The 17,045-nt window shown below is 41.7% G+C and overlaps 1 protein-coding gene across 3 annotated transcripts in view; it reads left to right on the top strand.

Moving 5' to 3' along the window:
- LOC110534626 (uncharacterized) overlaps positions 1 to 17,045 on the top strand; it is a 168,433-nt gene that overhangs the window by 140,916 nt on the left and 10,472 nt on the right. For 2 of the 3 annotated variants that reach the window (XM_090187484.1, XM_090187483.1), the window contains exons 1-4: positions 6,117 to 8,352; positions 8,713 to 8,843; positions 15,557 to 15,721; positions 16,759 to 16,870. In XM_090187484.1, the coding sequence (XP_090043610.1) occupies positions 8,085 to 8,352; positions 8,713 to 8,843; positions 15,557 to 15,721; positions 16,759 to 16,870 (676 nt within the window). In that variant the 5' untranslated portion in view covers positions 6,117 to 8,084. Of the gene's footprint in view, positions 1 to 6,116; positions 8,353 to 8,712; positions 8,844 to 15,556; positions 15,722 to 16,758; positions 16,871 to 17,045 lie in introns of those variants that run through there. The other variant, XM_090187489.1, reaches the window with a different exon arrangement.

Genomic DNA, 17,045 nt, shown 5'->3' with positions numbered 1-17,045 from the left:
ACAGTGAATTATAAGTGAATCAAATCAAATGTATTTATATAGCACTTTGTACATCAGCTGATATCTCAAAGTGCTGTACAGAAACCCAGCCTAAAACCCCAAACAGCAAGCAATGCAGGTGTAGAAGCACGTTGGCTAGGAAAAACTCCCTAGAAAGGCCAAAACCTAGGAAGAAACCTAGAGAGGAACCAGGCTATGAGGGGTGGCCAGTCCTCTTCTGGCTGGGTCGGGTGGAGATTATAACAGAACATGGCCAAGATGTTCAAATGTTCATAAATGACCAGCATGGTCAAATAATAGGTCTGGGACAGGTAGCACATGCGGTGAACAGGTCAGGATTCCATAGCCCCAGGCAGAACAGATGAAACTGTAGCAGCAGCACGGCCAGGTGGACTGGGGACAGCAAGGAGTCATCATGCCAGGTAGTCCTGAGGCATGGTCCTAGGGCTCAGGTCCTCCGAGAGAGAGAAAGAAAGAGAGAAAGAGAGAATTAGAGAGAGCATACTTAAATTCACACAGGACACCGGATAAGACAGGAGAAGTACTCCAGATATACTACACAAACTACTGCAGCATAAATACTGGAGGCTGAGACAGGCGGGGTCAGGAGACACTGTGACCCCATTCAACGATACCCGGACAGGGCCAAACAGGAAGGATGTAACTCCACCCACTTTGCCAAAGCACAGCCCCCACACCACTAGAGGGATATCTTCAACCACCAACTTACCATCCTGAGACAAGGCCGAGTATAACCCACAAAGATCTCCGCCACAGCACAACCCAGACAGGAAGATCACATCAGTGACTCAACCCACTTAAGTGACGCACCCCTCCTAGGGATGGCATGAATGAGCACCAGTAAGCCAGTGACTCAGCCCCTGTAATAGGGTTAGAGGCAGAGAATCCCAGTGGAAAGAGTGGAACCGGCCAGGCAGAGAGAGCAAGGGCGGTTCGTTGCTCCAGAGCCTTTCCGTTCACTTTCACACTCCTGGGCCAGACTACACTCAATCACATGACCCACTGAAGAGATGAGTCTTCAGTAAAGACTTAAAGGTTGAGACCGAGTTTGCGTCTCTCACATGGGTAGGCAGACCATTCCATAAAAATTGCGCTCTATAGAAGAAAGCACTGCCTCCAGCTGTTTGCTTAGAAATTCTAGGGACAATTAGGAGGCCTGCGTCTTGTGACCGTAGCGTACGTGTAGGTATGTAAGGCAGGACCAAATCAGAGAGATAGGTAGGAGCAAGCCCATGTAATGCTTTGTAGGTTAGCAGTAAAACCTTGAAATCAGCCCTTGCCTTGACAGGAAGCCAGTGTAGGGAGGCTAGCACTGGAGTAATATAATCACATTTTTTGGTTCTCGTCAGGATTCTAGCAGCCGTATTTAGCACTAACTGAAGTTTATTTAGTGCTTTATCCGGGTAACCGGAAAGTAGAGCATTGCAGTAGTCTAACCTAGAAGTAACAAAAGCATGGATTAATTTTTCTGCATCATTTTTGGACAGAAAGTTCCTGATTTTTGCAATGTTATGTAGATGGAAAAAAGCTGTCCTTGAAACAGTCTTGATATGTTCGTCAAAAGAGAGATCAGGGTCCAGAGTAACGCCGAGGTCCTTCACAGTTTTATTTGAGACGACTGTACAACCATCAAGATTTATTGTCAGATTCAACAGAAGATGTCTTTGTTTCTTGGGACCTAGAACAAGCATCTCTGTTTTGTCCGGGTTTAAAAGTAGAAAGTTTGCAGCCATCCACTTCCTTATGTCTGAAACACAGGCTTCTAGCGAGGGCAATTTTGGGGCTTCACCATGTTTCATTGAAATGTACAGCTGTGTGTCATCCGCATAGCAGTGAAGGTTAACATTATGTTTTTGAATGACATCCCCAAGAGGTAAAGTATATAGTGAAAATAATAGTGGTCCTAAAATGGAACCTTGAGGAACACCGAAATTTACAGTTGATTTGTCAGAGGACAAACCATTCACAGAGACAAACTGATATATTTTCCGACAGATAAGATCTAAACCAGGCCAGAACTTGTCCGTGTAGACCAATTTGGGTTTCCAATCACTCCAAAATGATTTATGGTGATTCGATGGTATCAAAAGCAGCACAAAGGTCTAGGAGCACGAGGACAGATGCAGAGCCTCGGTCTGATGCCATTAAAAGGTAATTTACCACCTTCACAAGTGCAGTCTCAGTGCTATGTTTGGGTCTAATACCAGACTGAAGCATTTCGTATACAGTGCCTTGCGAAAGTATTCGGCCCCCTTGAACTTTGCGACCTTTTGCCACATTTCAGGCTTCAAACATAAAGATATAAAACTGTATTTTTTTGTAAAGAATCAACAACAAGTGGGACACAATCATGAACTGGAACGACATTTATTGGATATTTCAAACTTTTTTAAGAAATCAAAAACTGAAAAATTGGGTGTGCAAAATTATCAGTTTTGCACATCGAGAGACTGACATTTTTTCCCATTCCTCCTTGCAAAACAGCTCGAGCTCAGTGAGGTTGGATGGAGAGCATTTGTGAACAGCAGTTTTCAGTTCTTTCCACAGATTCTCGATTGGATTCAGATCTGGACTTTGACTTGGCCATTCTAACACCTGGATATGTTTATTTTTGAACCATTCCATTGTAGATTTTGCTTTATGTTTTGGATCATTGTCTTGTTGGAAGACAAATATCCGTCCCAGTCTCAGGTCTTTTGCAGACTCCATCAGGTTTTCTTCCAGAATGGTCCTGTATTTGGCTCCATCCATCTTCCCATCAATTTTAACCATCTTCCCTGTCCCTGCTGAAGAAAAGCAGGGCCAAACCATGATGCTGCCACCACCATGTTTGACAGTGGGGATGGTGTGTTCAGGGTGATGAGCTGTGTTGCTTTTACGCCAAACATAACGTTTTGCATTGTTGCCAAAAAGTTCAATTTTGGTTTCATCTGACCAGAGCACCTTCTTCCACATGTTTGGTGTGTCTCCCAGGTGGCTTGTGGCAAACTTTAAACGACACTTTTTATGGATATCTTTAAGAAATGGCTTTCTTCTTGCCACTCTTCCATAAAGGCCAGATTTGTGCAATATACGACTGATTGTTGTCCTATGGACAGAGTCTCCCACCTCAGCTGTAGATCTCTGCAGTTCATCCAGAGTGATCATGGGCCTCTTGGCTGCATCTCTGATCAGTCTTCTCCTTGTATGAGCTGAAAGTTTAGAGGGACGGCCAGGTCTTGGTAGATTTGCAGTGGTCTGGTACTCCTTCCATTTCAATATTACCGCTTGCACATTGCTCCTTGGGATGTTTAAAGCTTGGGAAATCTTTTTGTATCCAAATCCGGCTTTAAACTTCTTCACAACAGTATCTCGGACCTGCCTGGTGTGTTCCTTGTTTTTCATGATGCTCTCTGCGCTTTTAACGGACCTCTGAGACTATCACAGTGCAGGTGCATTTATACGGAGACTTGATTACACACAGGTGGATTGTATTTATCATCATTAGTCATTTAGGTCAACATTGGATCATTCAGAGATCCTCACTGAACTTCTGGAGAGAGTTTGCTGCACTGAAAGTAAAGGAGCTGAATAATTTTGCACGCCCAATTTTTCAGTTTTTGATTGTTAAAAGAGTTTGAAATATCAAATAAATGTCATTCCACTTCATGATTGTGTCCCACTTGTTGTTGATTCTTCACAAAAAATACAGTTTTATATCTTTATGTTTGAAGCCTGAAATGTGGCAAAAGGTTGCAAAGTTCAAGGGGGCCGAATACTTTCGCAAGGCACTGTACATTGTTTGTCTTCAGGAAGGCAGTGCGCAACAGCCTTTTCAAAAAACTTTGAGAGGAATGGAAGATTCGATATAGGCCGATAGTTTTTTATATTTTCTGGGTCAAGGTTTGGCTTTTTCAAGAGATGCTTTATTACTGCCACTTTTAGTGAGTTTGGTACACATCTGGTGGATAGAGAGCCGTGTATTATGTTCAACATAGGAGGGCCAAGCACAGGAAGCAGCTCTTTCAGTAGTTTAGTTGGAATAGGGTCCAGTCTGCAGCTTGAAGGTTTAGAGGCCATGATTATTTTCATCATTGTGTCAAGAGATATAGTACTAAAACACTTGAGCGTCTCTCTTGATCCTAGGTCCTGGCAGAGTTGTGCAGACTCAGGACAACTGAGCTTTGAAGGAATACGCATATTTAAAGAGGAGTCCGTAATTTGCTTTCTAATAATCATGATCTTTTCCTTAAAGAAGTTCATGAATTTATCACTGCTGAAGTGAAAGCCATCCTCTCTTGGGGAATGCTGCTTTTTAGTTAGCTTTGCGACAGTATAAAAAATAAATTTCCGATTGTTCCTATTTTCCTCAATTAATTTGGAAAAATAGGATGATTGAGCAGCAGTAAGGGCTCTTCGATACTGCACGGTACCGTCTTTCCAAGCTAGTCGGAAGACTTCCAGTTTGGTGTGGCGCCATTTCCGTTCCAATTTTCTGGAAGCTTGGAAGTAAAATAATCTGTCTGTAAACAATTGTTGGAAAAATTACTTGTGTCATGCACAAAGTAGATGTCCCAACCGACTTGCTAAAACTCTAGTTTGTTAACAAGAAATTTTTGGAGTGGTTGAAAAACGAGTTTTAATGACTCCAACCTAAGTGTATGTAAACTTACGACTTCAACTGTATCCATAACATGATGCAGCCACCACAATGCTTGAAAATATGAAGAATGGTACTCAGTCATGTGTTGGATTTGCCCCAAACATAATGTTTGTATTCAGGACATAAAATGTATTTATTTGCCACATTTTATTCTGTACAGTCTTCCTTCTTCTTGTCATTTAGGTTATTCATGTGGAGTAACTACAATGTTATTGATCCATCGTCAGTCTTCTATCACAGCCATTAAACTCCGTAACGGTATCTTTGTAGTGACTGGGTATATTGATAGACCATACGAAGTGTAAAAAATAACTCCACCATGCTCAAAAGGATATTTTGCCCATCTACCAGTAGGTTCCCCTTTTTTGCAAGGCATTGTATAACCTCCCTGGTCTTTGTGGTTGAATCTGTGTTTGAAATTCACTGCTCGACTGAGGGACCTTACAGATAAATGTATTTGTGGGGTACAGAGATGAGGTAGTCAGTCAAAAATCCTGTTTAACACTATTATTGCACACAGAGTGAGTCCATGTAACCGATTATGTGACTTGTTGGAGGTGTCCGCAAGAAAACAGACACAAACTCAGCTAGCAATGCTCCGTTCTGCTCCTATAGTTGTGATTCAGAGAGACTGATGGTGCCTCAGGTTAACCCTCCAACAGGTGCTGCCTTCAGCCTGCCTTCTATAGGATCGATCAACTTGAACATGGACCCTGTGACATCACAGACACTACCTGGCCTTCATCCTCCTCACACTCTCCTAATGTTAAACCAGACCTCAGACAATGCCAGTGCCTCAACACTGAGTGGCTACATAAGCCTATTGACAAATGAAAGTAGTAGAGACAGAATGAGTATAGGTGGCAACGCCAAAGAGAAGCGCTTCCCGTGTTCGTTCTGTGGAAAAGCCTTCAGTTTTTCAGCTGGAGATCCACCAGAGAATGCACACGGGAAGAAATAGTTTGGCTGCCTCCTGTGCCGGGCCAGTTTCTCCAACTAGTTTAACCTAAAGAGATGCCAGAGGGTCCACACAGGGGAGAAACCCTTCAGCTGGCGGGGGAAGAGGTTCCCCCGCCAGCACCAGCTGAAGATGCACCTGAAGGTCCACACAGGAGAGTTTGTTTGCCTGTACGCACTGTGAGAAGAGGGTCTCAGAGAGGAGCTATCCCAGGATACACCAGCAGAAAATGCACACAACAGTTGTGTATAGTTATGCAGTTCTAGTTAGTTTGTAATTAATTCAGTTGGTTTTGGATGTAGGAGGGAACTGGATGAGGTGAACTGAGGAAAATAATGAGTATGATGAGGCAGAGTAGATGATATGGTGATAGTTGGTGTGATGATGTCGGTAAAAATGTTGATAATGAAAAGTGACAACCTTGTCCTGTTGTTTGATGCTTGTGTTTTATATAATATAATGAGGAGTCGATAGTGCCTTAATTAATGCTTGGGTGGGGGTCTTATAGTTGTCCTGTTTCACTGCATGTACAAGTAGGTAACCTGTAATAGTGTGAAATGTGTTTTGTGCATTTCCCAACTCCCCCTGAGCCTGGGGTCAAGGCCAGGGATCAGCCATTATTGACGGTGACACTGGAGCAATTAGGGTTCGGTGCTCAAGGGCACATCGAAATATATATATATATTTTTTACCTAACGACCTTTCGCTTAGTTGCCAAACACTCTTAACCGCTAGGCTACCTGCCTACCTCATGTTTACTTGACATGAAATAGTGAAAATGTGTGTAATGTAATGACAAACCTTTTCCAAAGTATTCTACAATTAATTTGATCAAAGCGAGGGTACAAGATTTACAGAAAATGTAAAGTGTTACCATAGTGAGAAAAGTTATTCTACTTGTCACATATCGTGAAAAAGGTACTGTACTTCACGTTATGTGAGTGTATGACCATTTTGTTTTTGCAGAGTTTCTGATCTCAGTAGAACCAAAACATCATACTTAATTCTTGAATCAACAAATATATACTTTTTAAAATGTTTTATAATGACCTCCAATGGCTCCATATTGTTAGGTGCTTGTGTGAGAGATTAGATTGTGGTTAAGATTTTATAATATCATGTCATGTTTCTGTGTGTACAGCAAAGATTTTCTTATATAAACCTTTACAGTCTGCAGTCAATGAAGACCTGCTGATATCCAGTGTTGCTGGTGGGAGAGACTGGACCTCTGAAGCGGATGGTCACAAAACATGGCCCCGGATCAGAACCCTGGATCAGGAACCGTCGCTCTTCTTTCCCGAGTTGGAACCAGGACCCAACCACGAGGGACAGAGACTCCACCAACACACAGAACACATGCAGTGGACAGGTGGACTGAACAACCTCAGTCCTGGTGGTCATAAGAGAGACAGAGGCTCCAGTCTGCAGCCCAGACCCTTTCTCTTCACAGTCTCAGTGCAGGGATGAAGCAGGGCTTGGGGCTGATAGAGATAGACCCTCCTGTTCCTATGATACAAACACTACAGTATCCATGATGAACAGAGCAGGTCACCCTGGGGTTCAGCCTTCACAGAGAGTGGTGGGAGAACCCCCTGGTGGTAGTCTATCAGCAAGTCTGTCTTGTCCTTCAGGATCTCATCTAATGCCTGGTTAATAGAAGGGTTAATAGAAGGCAGGGGTCTGGACCAGAGTCTAGTCTTCCTCAGTTACCTCATGGTTACCCCACCAATACAGACAGGGTCAGCATGGGTGTTTACCACAAGTGGTACCTAGCCTATAACACAGCACATAATCCCAACAAAACCCAAACAATGGCAAGAGGTCAAGGAGGGAGCTCAAAGTTGAGTTTTATATCTGGGAACCAATTTTTGGCTGACATATTATAGTTATCATGTGAAGTGTCTTGGGGTGAGAGGGTAATTAAATTCACACCCCTCGTTAGCTTGTTACTTGAAACAGGCTTGTGTAAATACCTGTTTTTAGAGAGACCGTAAACCGAGGCTAGAACTAGGATAGTTTAATATTTACCGTACTGAGGTGATGTAAATGGAATAAGTCATTACTTTCTACACTATTCTTGTCAATACAGTTATTTTTAAAGAAGTCTGTGGTGAGCTTGAAATATACTGATCATAGTACATTTGATTTGTAATGTAATTAGCAGTACCGTAATTCAAAGAACAGCCCGCATATATTTTTAATTTAACCACACCCTTTCAGCAACGACGCCAACCAATAATATCCTTTCTCTTCTGTGTAAACAAAAGTGAACAGTGACTTAGAACAATTTCCACATTAGCGTTTTTATTGTTGTTATTTAGACGTTTATTAACACCCTATAACTTAAAATATGACTAATTTAGCTGCACAACTTCACATACTTACCCCCAGGTAGTGTTTAATTCACGTTGGAGACAGGACTTGGTTGATAGATGTTATCTAGGTCACGCTAGCTAGCGAACAATGGCTAATGTTAAATTTATGGTTTTTCACACTCAAATAGCCTCCATCATGGAGGTTCTAGCGAATGCAGCCGTGGAAGATATCTGCAAACTCGTAGACGACGACTATGCAGTGTTTCGTTTGGAAATAACTCAAAGCCAGAAAGAAAACCGGGTATTGCGGAGGAAACTACAGCTTCAGGAACTGAAGGTATCACGGGAGCGCTTCCTCTCCAGTCGTCCCAGAAATGTCAAGATCCTTGACAACAGACACAGAGGAATGGCTAGAGGTAGGCCCGTTCCCCTCTGCGCATGTTTGACTTCAGATGTGTTTACCACAGATATGGTTAACCAGAATTGGGTCTTGGTCAGTTTTGGGATAGTATGCAATAATTCCCTTGATTACTAAACTAACAAATATCACATTCTAACCAGATTCTTCATTTAATGCATTTCCTATTATTTACTCAATGAAAATAATGTGATGCATGGAACATAATACATTGATCAATACATAGTATATCAAGAAGTTATAGGAATTGTTACCTTATATCCTGGCCATTTCTAGACAGTGTCAATAGTGTACAATATACCGTTGAGCATTGATAGTAGTTAACCCAACCACCTCTAATTCCCAATTACTCTCTCAGGTGAAGGACATCTCACTGGAGGCCACAGGAGCTTTGTGAAGCCAGCGGGACACAATACATGGAGAGATGACCAACCAATCACTGTTGATGAGGGGAGTGGAACCTCAACCCAGCACGTTATTATGATAGAGGTTAGTGCAATAGTATTACATCAAAATTACAGTATATCAAATGTGGCCAGTTTATTTCAGAAAGGCTCACCGCAGCTATTCACTTGCTTACACGTACATCCTTATTTATCTGCCATAGGGGAGCTTGGAGACTTCCCAACGACATTGTAATCCAATTCAACTCATGTACCGGTAATAGGTTTGTGACAAATGTAAAACATTTGTTAATGTTTAGTAAAAGACCAAGTGCATATTATGGCAAGAACAGCTTAAATAAGCAAAGAGAAACAACAGTCAATCTGGAAAGTTAGAACTTTGAAAGTTTCTTCAAGTGCAGTCGCAAAAACCATCAAGCGCTATGAAGAAACTGGCTCTCATGAGGACCGCCACAGGAAAGGAAGACTCAGAGTCACCTCTGCTGCAGAGGATAAGTTCATTGGAGGTACCAGCCTCAGAAATTGCAGCCCAAATAAATTCTTCAGAGATCAACATCAACCGTTCAGAGGAGAGAATCAGGCCTTTGTGGTCGAATTGCTGCAAAGAAACCACTACTAAAGGACACCAATAAGAAGAGACTTGCTTGGGCCAAGAAACACGTGCAATGGACATTAGACCGGTGGAAATCGGATTTTTGATTCCAAACGCCGTGTCTTTGTGAGACGCAGAGTAGGTGAATGGATGATATCCGCATGAGTTCCCACCGTGAAGCATGGAGGTGGTGTGATGGTGCTTTACTGGTGACACTGTCAGTGATTTATTTAGTATTCAAGGCACACTTAACCAGCATGGATACCACAGCATTCTGCAGCAATACGCCATCCCATCTGGTTTGCACTTAGTGGGACTATCATTTATTTTTCAACAGGACAATGACCCAACACACCTTCAGACTGTGTAAGGGCTATTTGACCAAGACGGAGAGTGATGGAGTGCTGCATCAGATGACCTGGCCTCCACAATCATCCAACCTCAACCCAATTGAGATAGTTTGGGATGAGTTGGAACCGCAGAGTGAAGGAAAAGCAGCCAACAAGTGCTCAGCATATGTGGAAGCATTCCAGGTTAAGCTGTTTGAGAGAATGCCAAGAATGTGCAAAGCTGTCAAGGCGAAGGGTAGCTACTTTGAAGAATATAAAATACAAAATAATATTTTGATTTGTTTAACACTTTTTTGGTGATTCCATGTGTGTTATTTCATAGTTTTGATGCATTCACTATTATTCTACATTGTAGAAAATAGTCAAACCAAAGAAAAACCCTTGAATGAGTAGGCGTGTTCAAACTTATGACTGGTACTGTATATGGATGATTCATAAAGCCAGGCACATTTAACGGTTAGGCTGTTGATTATAGACCTAATTAAATTTAGTTTCCTCTCTCCTCACATTTCTTAGACGATTAAGTCAAGGGCTTTTTTCTCATCTCCTATCTCTGCCGCTGCCTCCGCCACATTGTTCTCAACACCAATATGCTGGTTAATTGAGCTATTATGCACATACAGTTGAAGTCGGAAGTTTACATACACCTTTGCCAAATACATTTAAACAGTTTTTCACAATTCCTGACTATTAATCCTCGTAAAAAGTCCATCTTAGGATCACCACTTTATTTTAAGAATGTGAAATGTCAGAATAATAGCACAGTGTTTTTCTGTCATCACATTCCCAGTGGGTCAGAAGTTTACATACACTCAATTAGTATTTGGTAGCATTGCCTTTAAATTGTTTACCTTGGGTCAAACATTTCAGGTAGCCAGCCTTCCAAAAGCTTCCCACAATAAGTTGGGTGAATTTTAGCCCATTCCTCCTGACAGAGCTGAGTCAGGTTGGTAGGCCTCCTTGCTCGCACATGCTTTTTCAGTTCTGCCCACAAATTTTCTATGGGATTGAGGTCAGGGCTTTGTGATGGCCATTTTGCCACAACTTTGAAAGTGTGCTTGGGGTCATTGTCCATTTGGAAGACAAATTTGCTTCAATATATCCACAATTTTCCTACTGCTGTTCTGGGATTGATTTTCACTTTTTGCCCCAAAGTACGTTCATCTCTAGGAGACAGAACGTGTCTCCTTCCTGAGCGGTATGACGGCTACGTGGTCCCATGGTGTTTATACTTGCGTACTATTGTTTGTACAGATGAACGTGGTACCTTCAGGCGTTTGGAAATTTCTCCCAAGGATGACCCAGACTTGTGGAGGTCTATAATTTCTTGGCTGATTTTCTTTTGATTTTCCCATGATGTCAAGCAAAGAGACACTGAGTTTGAAGGTAGGCCTTGAAATACATCCACAGTTACACCTCCAATTGACTTCTGCCACATTTTGTTTCATTATAGCCTTATTCTAAAATTGATTTTTTTTTTTATTCTAAAAACCTCAGCACACATCGTGCCAAAGGAGATGGCAGCAGTTTTACGGGCTCCTAACCAATTGTGCTATTGTGTGTGTTTTTTGCAAGTTATTTTGTACATAATGTTTCTGCCACCGTCTCTTATGACTGAACGGAGCTTCTGGATATCATAACAGCGATTACTCACCTGGTACTGGACAAATATTTTTTCTTTAACTTGTCAGATGCAAAGGATTTACTTAAGACACCGAACATGGCCCAAATCCCCATCATTCGCATGAAGAAGAGATGGAGGTATAGGGGACGTAGGTCAGGGTTCCTTGTAAGAATCTGACAGCGAGTGAGTAATCCCCCGCCTAAAATCAGTCCTATTAGCCAACGTGCAATCATTGGATAATTAACTAGATGAGCTCTGATCTAGACTATTCTACCCAAGGGACAATAACTAATATATCTTATGTTTCACCGAGTCATGGTTGAACGACTGGGTTTTCCGGGCATTGGCAAGATAGAACAGCTGCCTCCGATAAGACAAGGGGTGTCGGTCTATTTGTCAATAACTGCTGGCGCACGAAATATAATATTAAGGAAGTCTTGAGGTTTTGCTCACCTGAGGTAGAGTATCATGATAAGCACTATTTCCCAAGAGAGTATCTATATTTTCCGTATACTTACCACCACAAACCGATGCTGGCACTAAGACCACACTCAACAAGTTGTATATGGCCATAAGTAAACAAGAAAATGCTCATCTAGAGGGAGCACTCCTTGTGGCCGGGGACTTTAATGCAGGGAACCTTAAATCTGTTTTACCTCATTTCTAACAGCGTGTTACATGTGCAAACAGAGAGAGGGAAAAAAAAAACTAAAATTTTAACATAATTCTATACTCGTGATTGCTGTTTACAAGCAAAAACTAAAAAAGGAAGTACCAGTGATTCGTTCAATATGGAAGTGGTCAGACGACGCAGATGCGTAACTTCATATGGCTGCAATCCCGTTAACAGGAGCAATATGACAACAGCCAGTCAAAGTGCAGGGCGCAAATTTCAAAACATAAAAAATCTAAATTAAAATTCCTCAAACATACATGTATCTCATAACATTTTAAAGCTAATCTCGTTGTTAATCCCACCACAGTGTCTGATTTTCAAATGTGCTTTACAGCAAAAGCACCACAAACGATTATGTTAGGTCACCACATAACCACAGAAACACAGCAATTTTTCCAGCAAAATGTTTTCCAGACACTGTCACAAAAACCACAAATAGAGATATTAATCACTTACCTTTGATAATCTTCATCAGATGACACTCATAGGACTTTATGTTACACAATAGACATGTCATATTTTAAAAAGGCTTTTCGGCAAAAGCATAAGCTATTATCTGATGATAGCACAACAGTCAACAAAGAGGGTAGCATATTTCAACCCTGCAGGCGCTACACAAAACGCAGAAATAAAATATGCATTACCTTTGGCGAGCTTCTTTTGTTGGCACTCCAATATGTCCCATAAACATCACAATTGGTCCTTTTGTTTGATTAATTACGTTCATATATATCCAAATGTCAATTTATAAAGCGCGTTTGATCCAGAAAAAAAACAACTTCCAAAATGCGTATAAATGCCTATAAACTTTGCCAAAATATTTCAAACTACTTTTGTAATACAACTTTAGGTATTTTTAAACGTTAATAATCGATCAAATTGTAGACGGGTCTATCTGTGTTCAATACAGGAAGGCAACAAACCATGCTACATCTTGCACACTCTCAACAGTGTTACCCAGTTCCTAGATGGCCGTACTTCTTCATTGCACAAATGAATAACCTCAACCAAATGCAAAGACTGGTGAAATCCAGTGGAAGCGGTAGGAACTGAAAACCAGTTCCTAAGAAATATAGTTTGCCAACGAGAACTCAATGAACAGACAGGGACCTAAAAAAAAGAAAATTCTGAACGGTTAGTCCTCGGGGTTTTGCCTGCTACATAAGTTCTGTTATACTCAGACATGATTCAAACAGTTTTATAAACTTCAGAGTGTTTTCTATCCAAATCTACTAATAATATGCATCTCTTATATTCTTGGCATGAGTAGCAGGAAGTTAAAATTGGGAACGCTATTTATCCAAAAGTGAAAATGCTGCCCCTTATCCCAAAGATCTTACCCCAAAGATCCAGAAATACTCATCATAATCTGAGACGGCGCTCAGAAGTAAAAATCACAATAGCCGCCACGATGGCGTCAACATAAACAAGAAATTACATAAATATTCCCTTACCTTTGATGATCTACATCAGAAAGCACTCCAGGAATCCCAGGTCCACAATAAATTTTTGTTTTGTTCGATAATATCCGTTATTTATGTCCAAATACCTTCTTTTGTTAGCGCGTTTGGTATACATATCCAAAAGCTCATTCTGGTCAGCGTTACATCGGACAAAAACTTCAAAAAGTTATATTACAGGTCGAAGAAACATTTCAAACTAAGTACAGAATCAATCATTAGGATGTTAACATATAGCTTCAATAAAGTTCCAACCGGAGTATTCCTTCGTGTCTTCATGAGCAATGGAACACAAGTGGGTACCATGAGGAATAACCGTGATCAGAAAATGGCTGCTTCTCAGACACCTGATACATTCTGCTCGCATTCACTCCCACAACAACGTGGAAGTCTCATTCAAATTTCTATTGATGGTTGACATCTAGTGGAGCCCCTAGGCAGTGCAACATCATTCATATCTCAAGGGGATTTTCATTGGGGACTTTGTATGGTGAATGCATACAAAGCTCAGATTTCTCACTTCCTGTTTTGATTTCTCAGGATTTTGCCTGCCATATGACTTCTGTTATACTCAGACATCATTCAAAGAGTTTTAGAAACTTTAGAGTTTTCTATCCAATACTAATAATAATATGCATATATTAGCAACTGAGACTGAGGAGCAGGCCGTTTACTTTGGGCAACTTATTCATCCATGCTACTCAATACTGCCCCCCAGCCATAAGAAGTTAAGCTACAGGACTGTTTTGCTAGCTTAGACTTGAATATGTTCAGGGATTCTTCCGGCATTGAGGAGTACACCACATCAGTCACTGGCTTCATCAATAAGTACATCTGACGCCATCCCTACAGTGACCGTACGTACATACCCCAACCAGAAGCCATGGATTACAGGCAACATCCGCATCCGCTAAGTGGTAGATCTGCCGCTTTCAAGGATTGGGACCCTAACCTGGACACTTAAGAAATTCTGCTATGCCCTCCGACGAACCATCAAAAACGGCAAAGCGTCAATACAGGAAGGACTAAGATTGAATCCTACTATACCGGCTCCGATGCTCGTCAGAGCTTGCAAACTATTACGGACAACAAAGGGAAGCACAGCCACGAGCCACCCAGTGACACGAGCCTACCAGACGAGCTAAATTACTTCTATGCACGCTTGGAGGTAAGCATGAGAGCACCCGCTGTTCCGGACGACTGTGTGATCACACACACTCCGTAGCCAATTTGAGTAAGACCTTTAAACGGGTCAACAGTCACAAGGCCACACAGCCAGACGGATTACCAAGACATGTACTCCGAGCATGCGCTGACCAACTGGCAAGTCTTCACTGACATTTTCACAATCTCCATTGCACTCCACACTGGTCTTTCCCACCTGGACAAAAGGAACACCTACATGAGAATGCTTTCATTGACTACAGCTTAGCATTCAACACCTTAGAGCCCTCAAATCTCATCTCTAAGCTAAGGACCTTGGGACTAAACACATCCCTCTGCCACACTGATCCTCAACACGGGGGCCCCTCAGGGGTGCGTGCTGTACTCCCTGTTCCCCCATGACTGCATGGTCAAGCACCACTCCAACACCATCATTAAGTTTGCTGACGACAACAGTCTGATCACTGACAATGATGACAACATCTCCCTCAACGTGTTCAAGACAAAGGAGATGATCGTGGACTACAGGAAAAGGAGGGCCAAGCATGCCTCCATTCTCATTGACAGGACTGTAGTGGAGCAGGTTGAGAGCTTCAAGTTCCTTGGTGTCCACATCATATCTGATCTCACCCTATTCTGCATACACCAGACAGCGCTTTATAACCAATATACACTTACTAAATATACCTACACACGAAACACCAACTGTACATGTCAAAACAGTTGTCCAATTTGTCTGATGTTGACTTGACTTATCACAGCGGACTTATTTTTACCCACATTTATGTCCACCATGATGTATTTAACAACAAAGTAATTCTGTAACTACCATATAGGACTCAAACGTAGTGGGTATGGGTAAACACTCCCATGTTTATTATCTGTGTGTATGTACCGGAGGGAGTGTAATCTGTATCACCGCTCTCTTCCAGGAGGAGGAGGGTCCAGAGGGGGTGCTGGTGAAGGAGGAGGGGTGTGAGGAGGGTCTGGGGAACCCTGAGGGGACCATGGTCATGGAGGACAACCAGACTACACCTCCTCCTGAACTCACAGAAGAACCAGCTGACCAGCACAGGACGACACACAGTCTCACTGAGGTGAGCCCACTGAACTACTGTCTGAATGGTTTTAGGTCAGGGCTCGTATCCACAAAGCCTCTGAGTAGGAGTGCTGATCTAGGATCAGTTTTGCCTTTTAGATCATAGTTTTATTCATTCTGTCGACAAGTCATTCAGCACTTCCACTTTGAGATGCTTTGTAGATGCGGGCTCAGGTCTTGATTAATTCTGTCCAACCAATCAACTAACATGTTTGCATAGCAATCCCTCATTGCCAAATCAGAAGATACTCCATAGCAGGGAGCAAATATATAATTTTTGGTAACACTTTACTTGACACCAAGCATCGTAACGTTATGACACGGTCATATCTATGTAATATGTCATAACAGCTGACATGAGTGTTATGACCATATGACAAGTTATGACATATTTACACCTGACATATTACATTATTGTATGGCACATAAATGTCAAAACCCACATTTATTCAACTGTGTTTTGCCAAGTTTCTTTTTAAACATTTTCAAACATCCTTTGTCATGTTTTTGTTTTAAGTAACTTGTAGAAAATACACTGACACTGTCTTGAGGCATTATGACCATCATGTGTCACTTTACTTGGACTAAGAAAAAACACTGACAAGAAGCTTTATGACCATCAGATAGGCCTATCACGTACATGCCCTTATGTCAGTCATCAGTCAAAAAAAGGGTGTCTTGTCCTGCTCCTAAAATCTGCTCCTGTATTCATCCCAGTCATCAGCAACAGCGGATTGGGGAAGGTGCATGTCTGACATCAATGTGTGCGCAATTACAATAATAATTTAATTTGGCCAATTTCAGAAAATGTTCTAGGTAGGATTTGTGCATTTTGACACTCGTATGTTGGTGCCTTAACCAGCCATAAAATAATGCAATATGTCACAAGAGGTCTAAGTATGTGTTATGACCATAACTTGTCATGTCAGCTGTTATTACATGACACGGTTATGACCGTGTTATGATGCAAGGTGTCAAGTAAAGTGTTACCCAGATTTATTGATCCAACATCCTCTCACACTGTATCTCTTACAGTCAATAGACATGGAGGATGGGAAGCCTGATCTGCTGTTAGTCAAAGAGGAGACAATAGAGGACGGACCAGAGAGCATTGATCTTCTGAGTGGACTAAAGATGGGGGAGCAAGGTAAGGGAGAAATACATATAGCCTACATACAGTAATAGATCTTCAATGGGAATAGTGATGCGCCCGGCTATTATTTTTCTTAATTCAAAAAATGAAATCAATACAACTTCTGTTTACATACAAAAACACATATTATAATGTATGAACTTGACAACAAACAAATCCATATGTAGCG

This window comes from Oncorhynchus mykiss, chromosome 10, assembly GCF_057628025.1.
Source record: "Oncorhynchus mykiss isolate SJ-2025 chromosome 10, ASM5762802v1, whole genome shotgun sequence".
NCBI lineage: Eukaryota > Metazoa > Chordata > Actinopteri > Salmoniformes > Salmonidae > Oncorhynchus > Oncorhynchus mykiss.
Note: the sequence above shows the minus strand (reverse complement) of the source record. Positions and strands in the feature narration are given on the sequence as shown.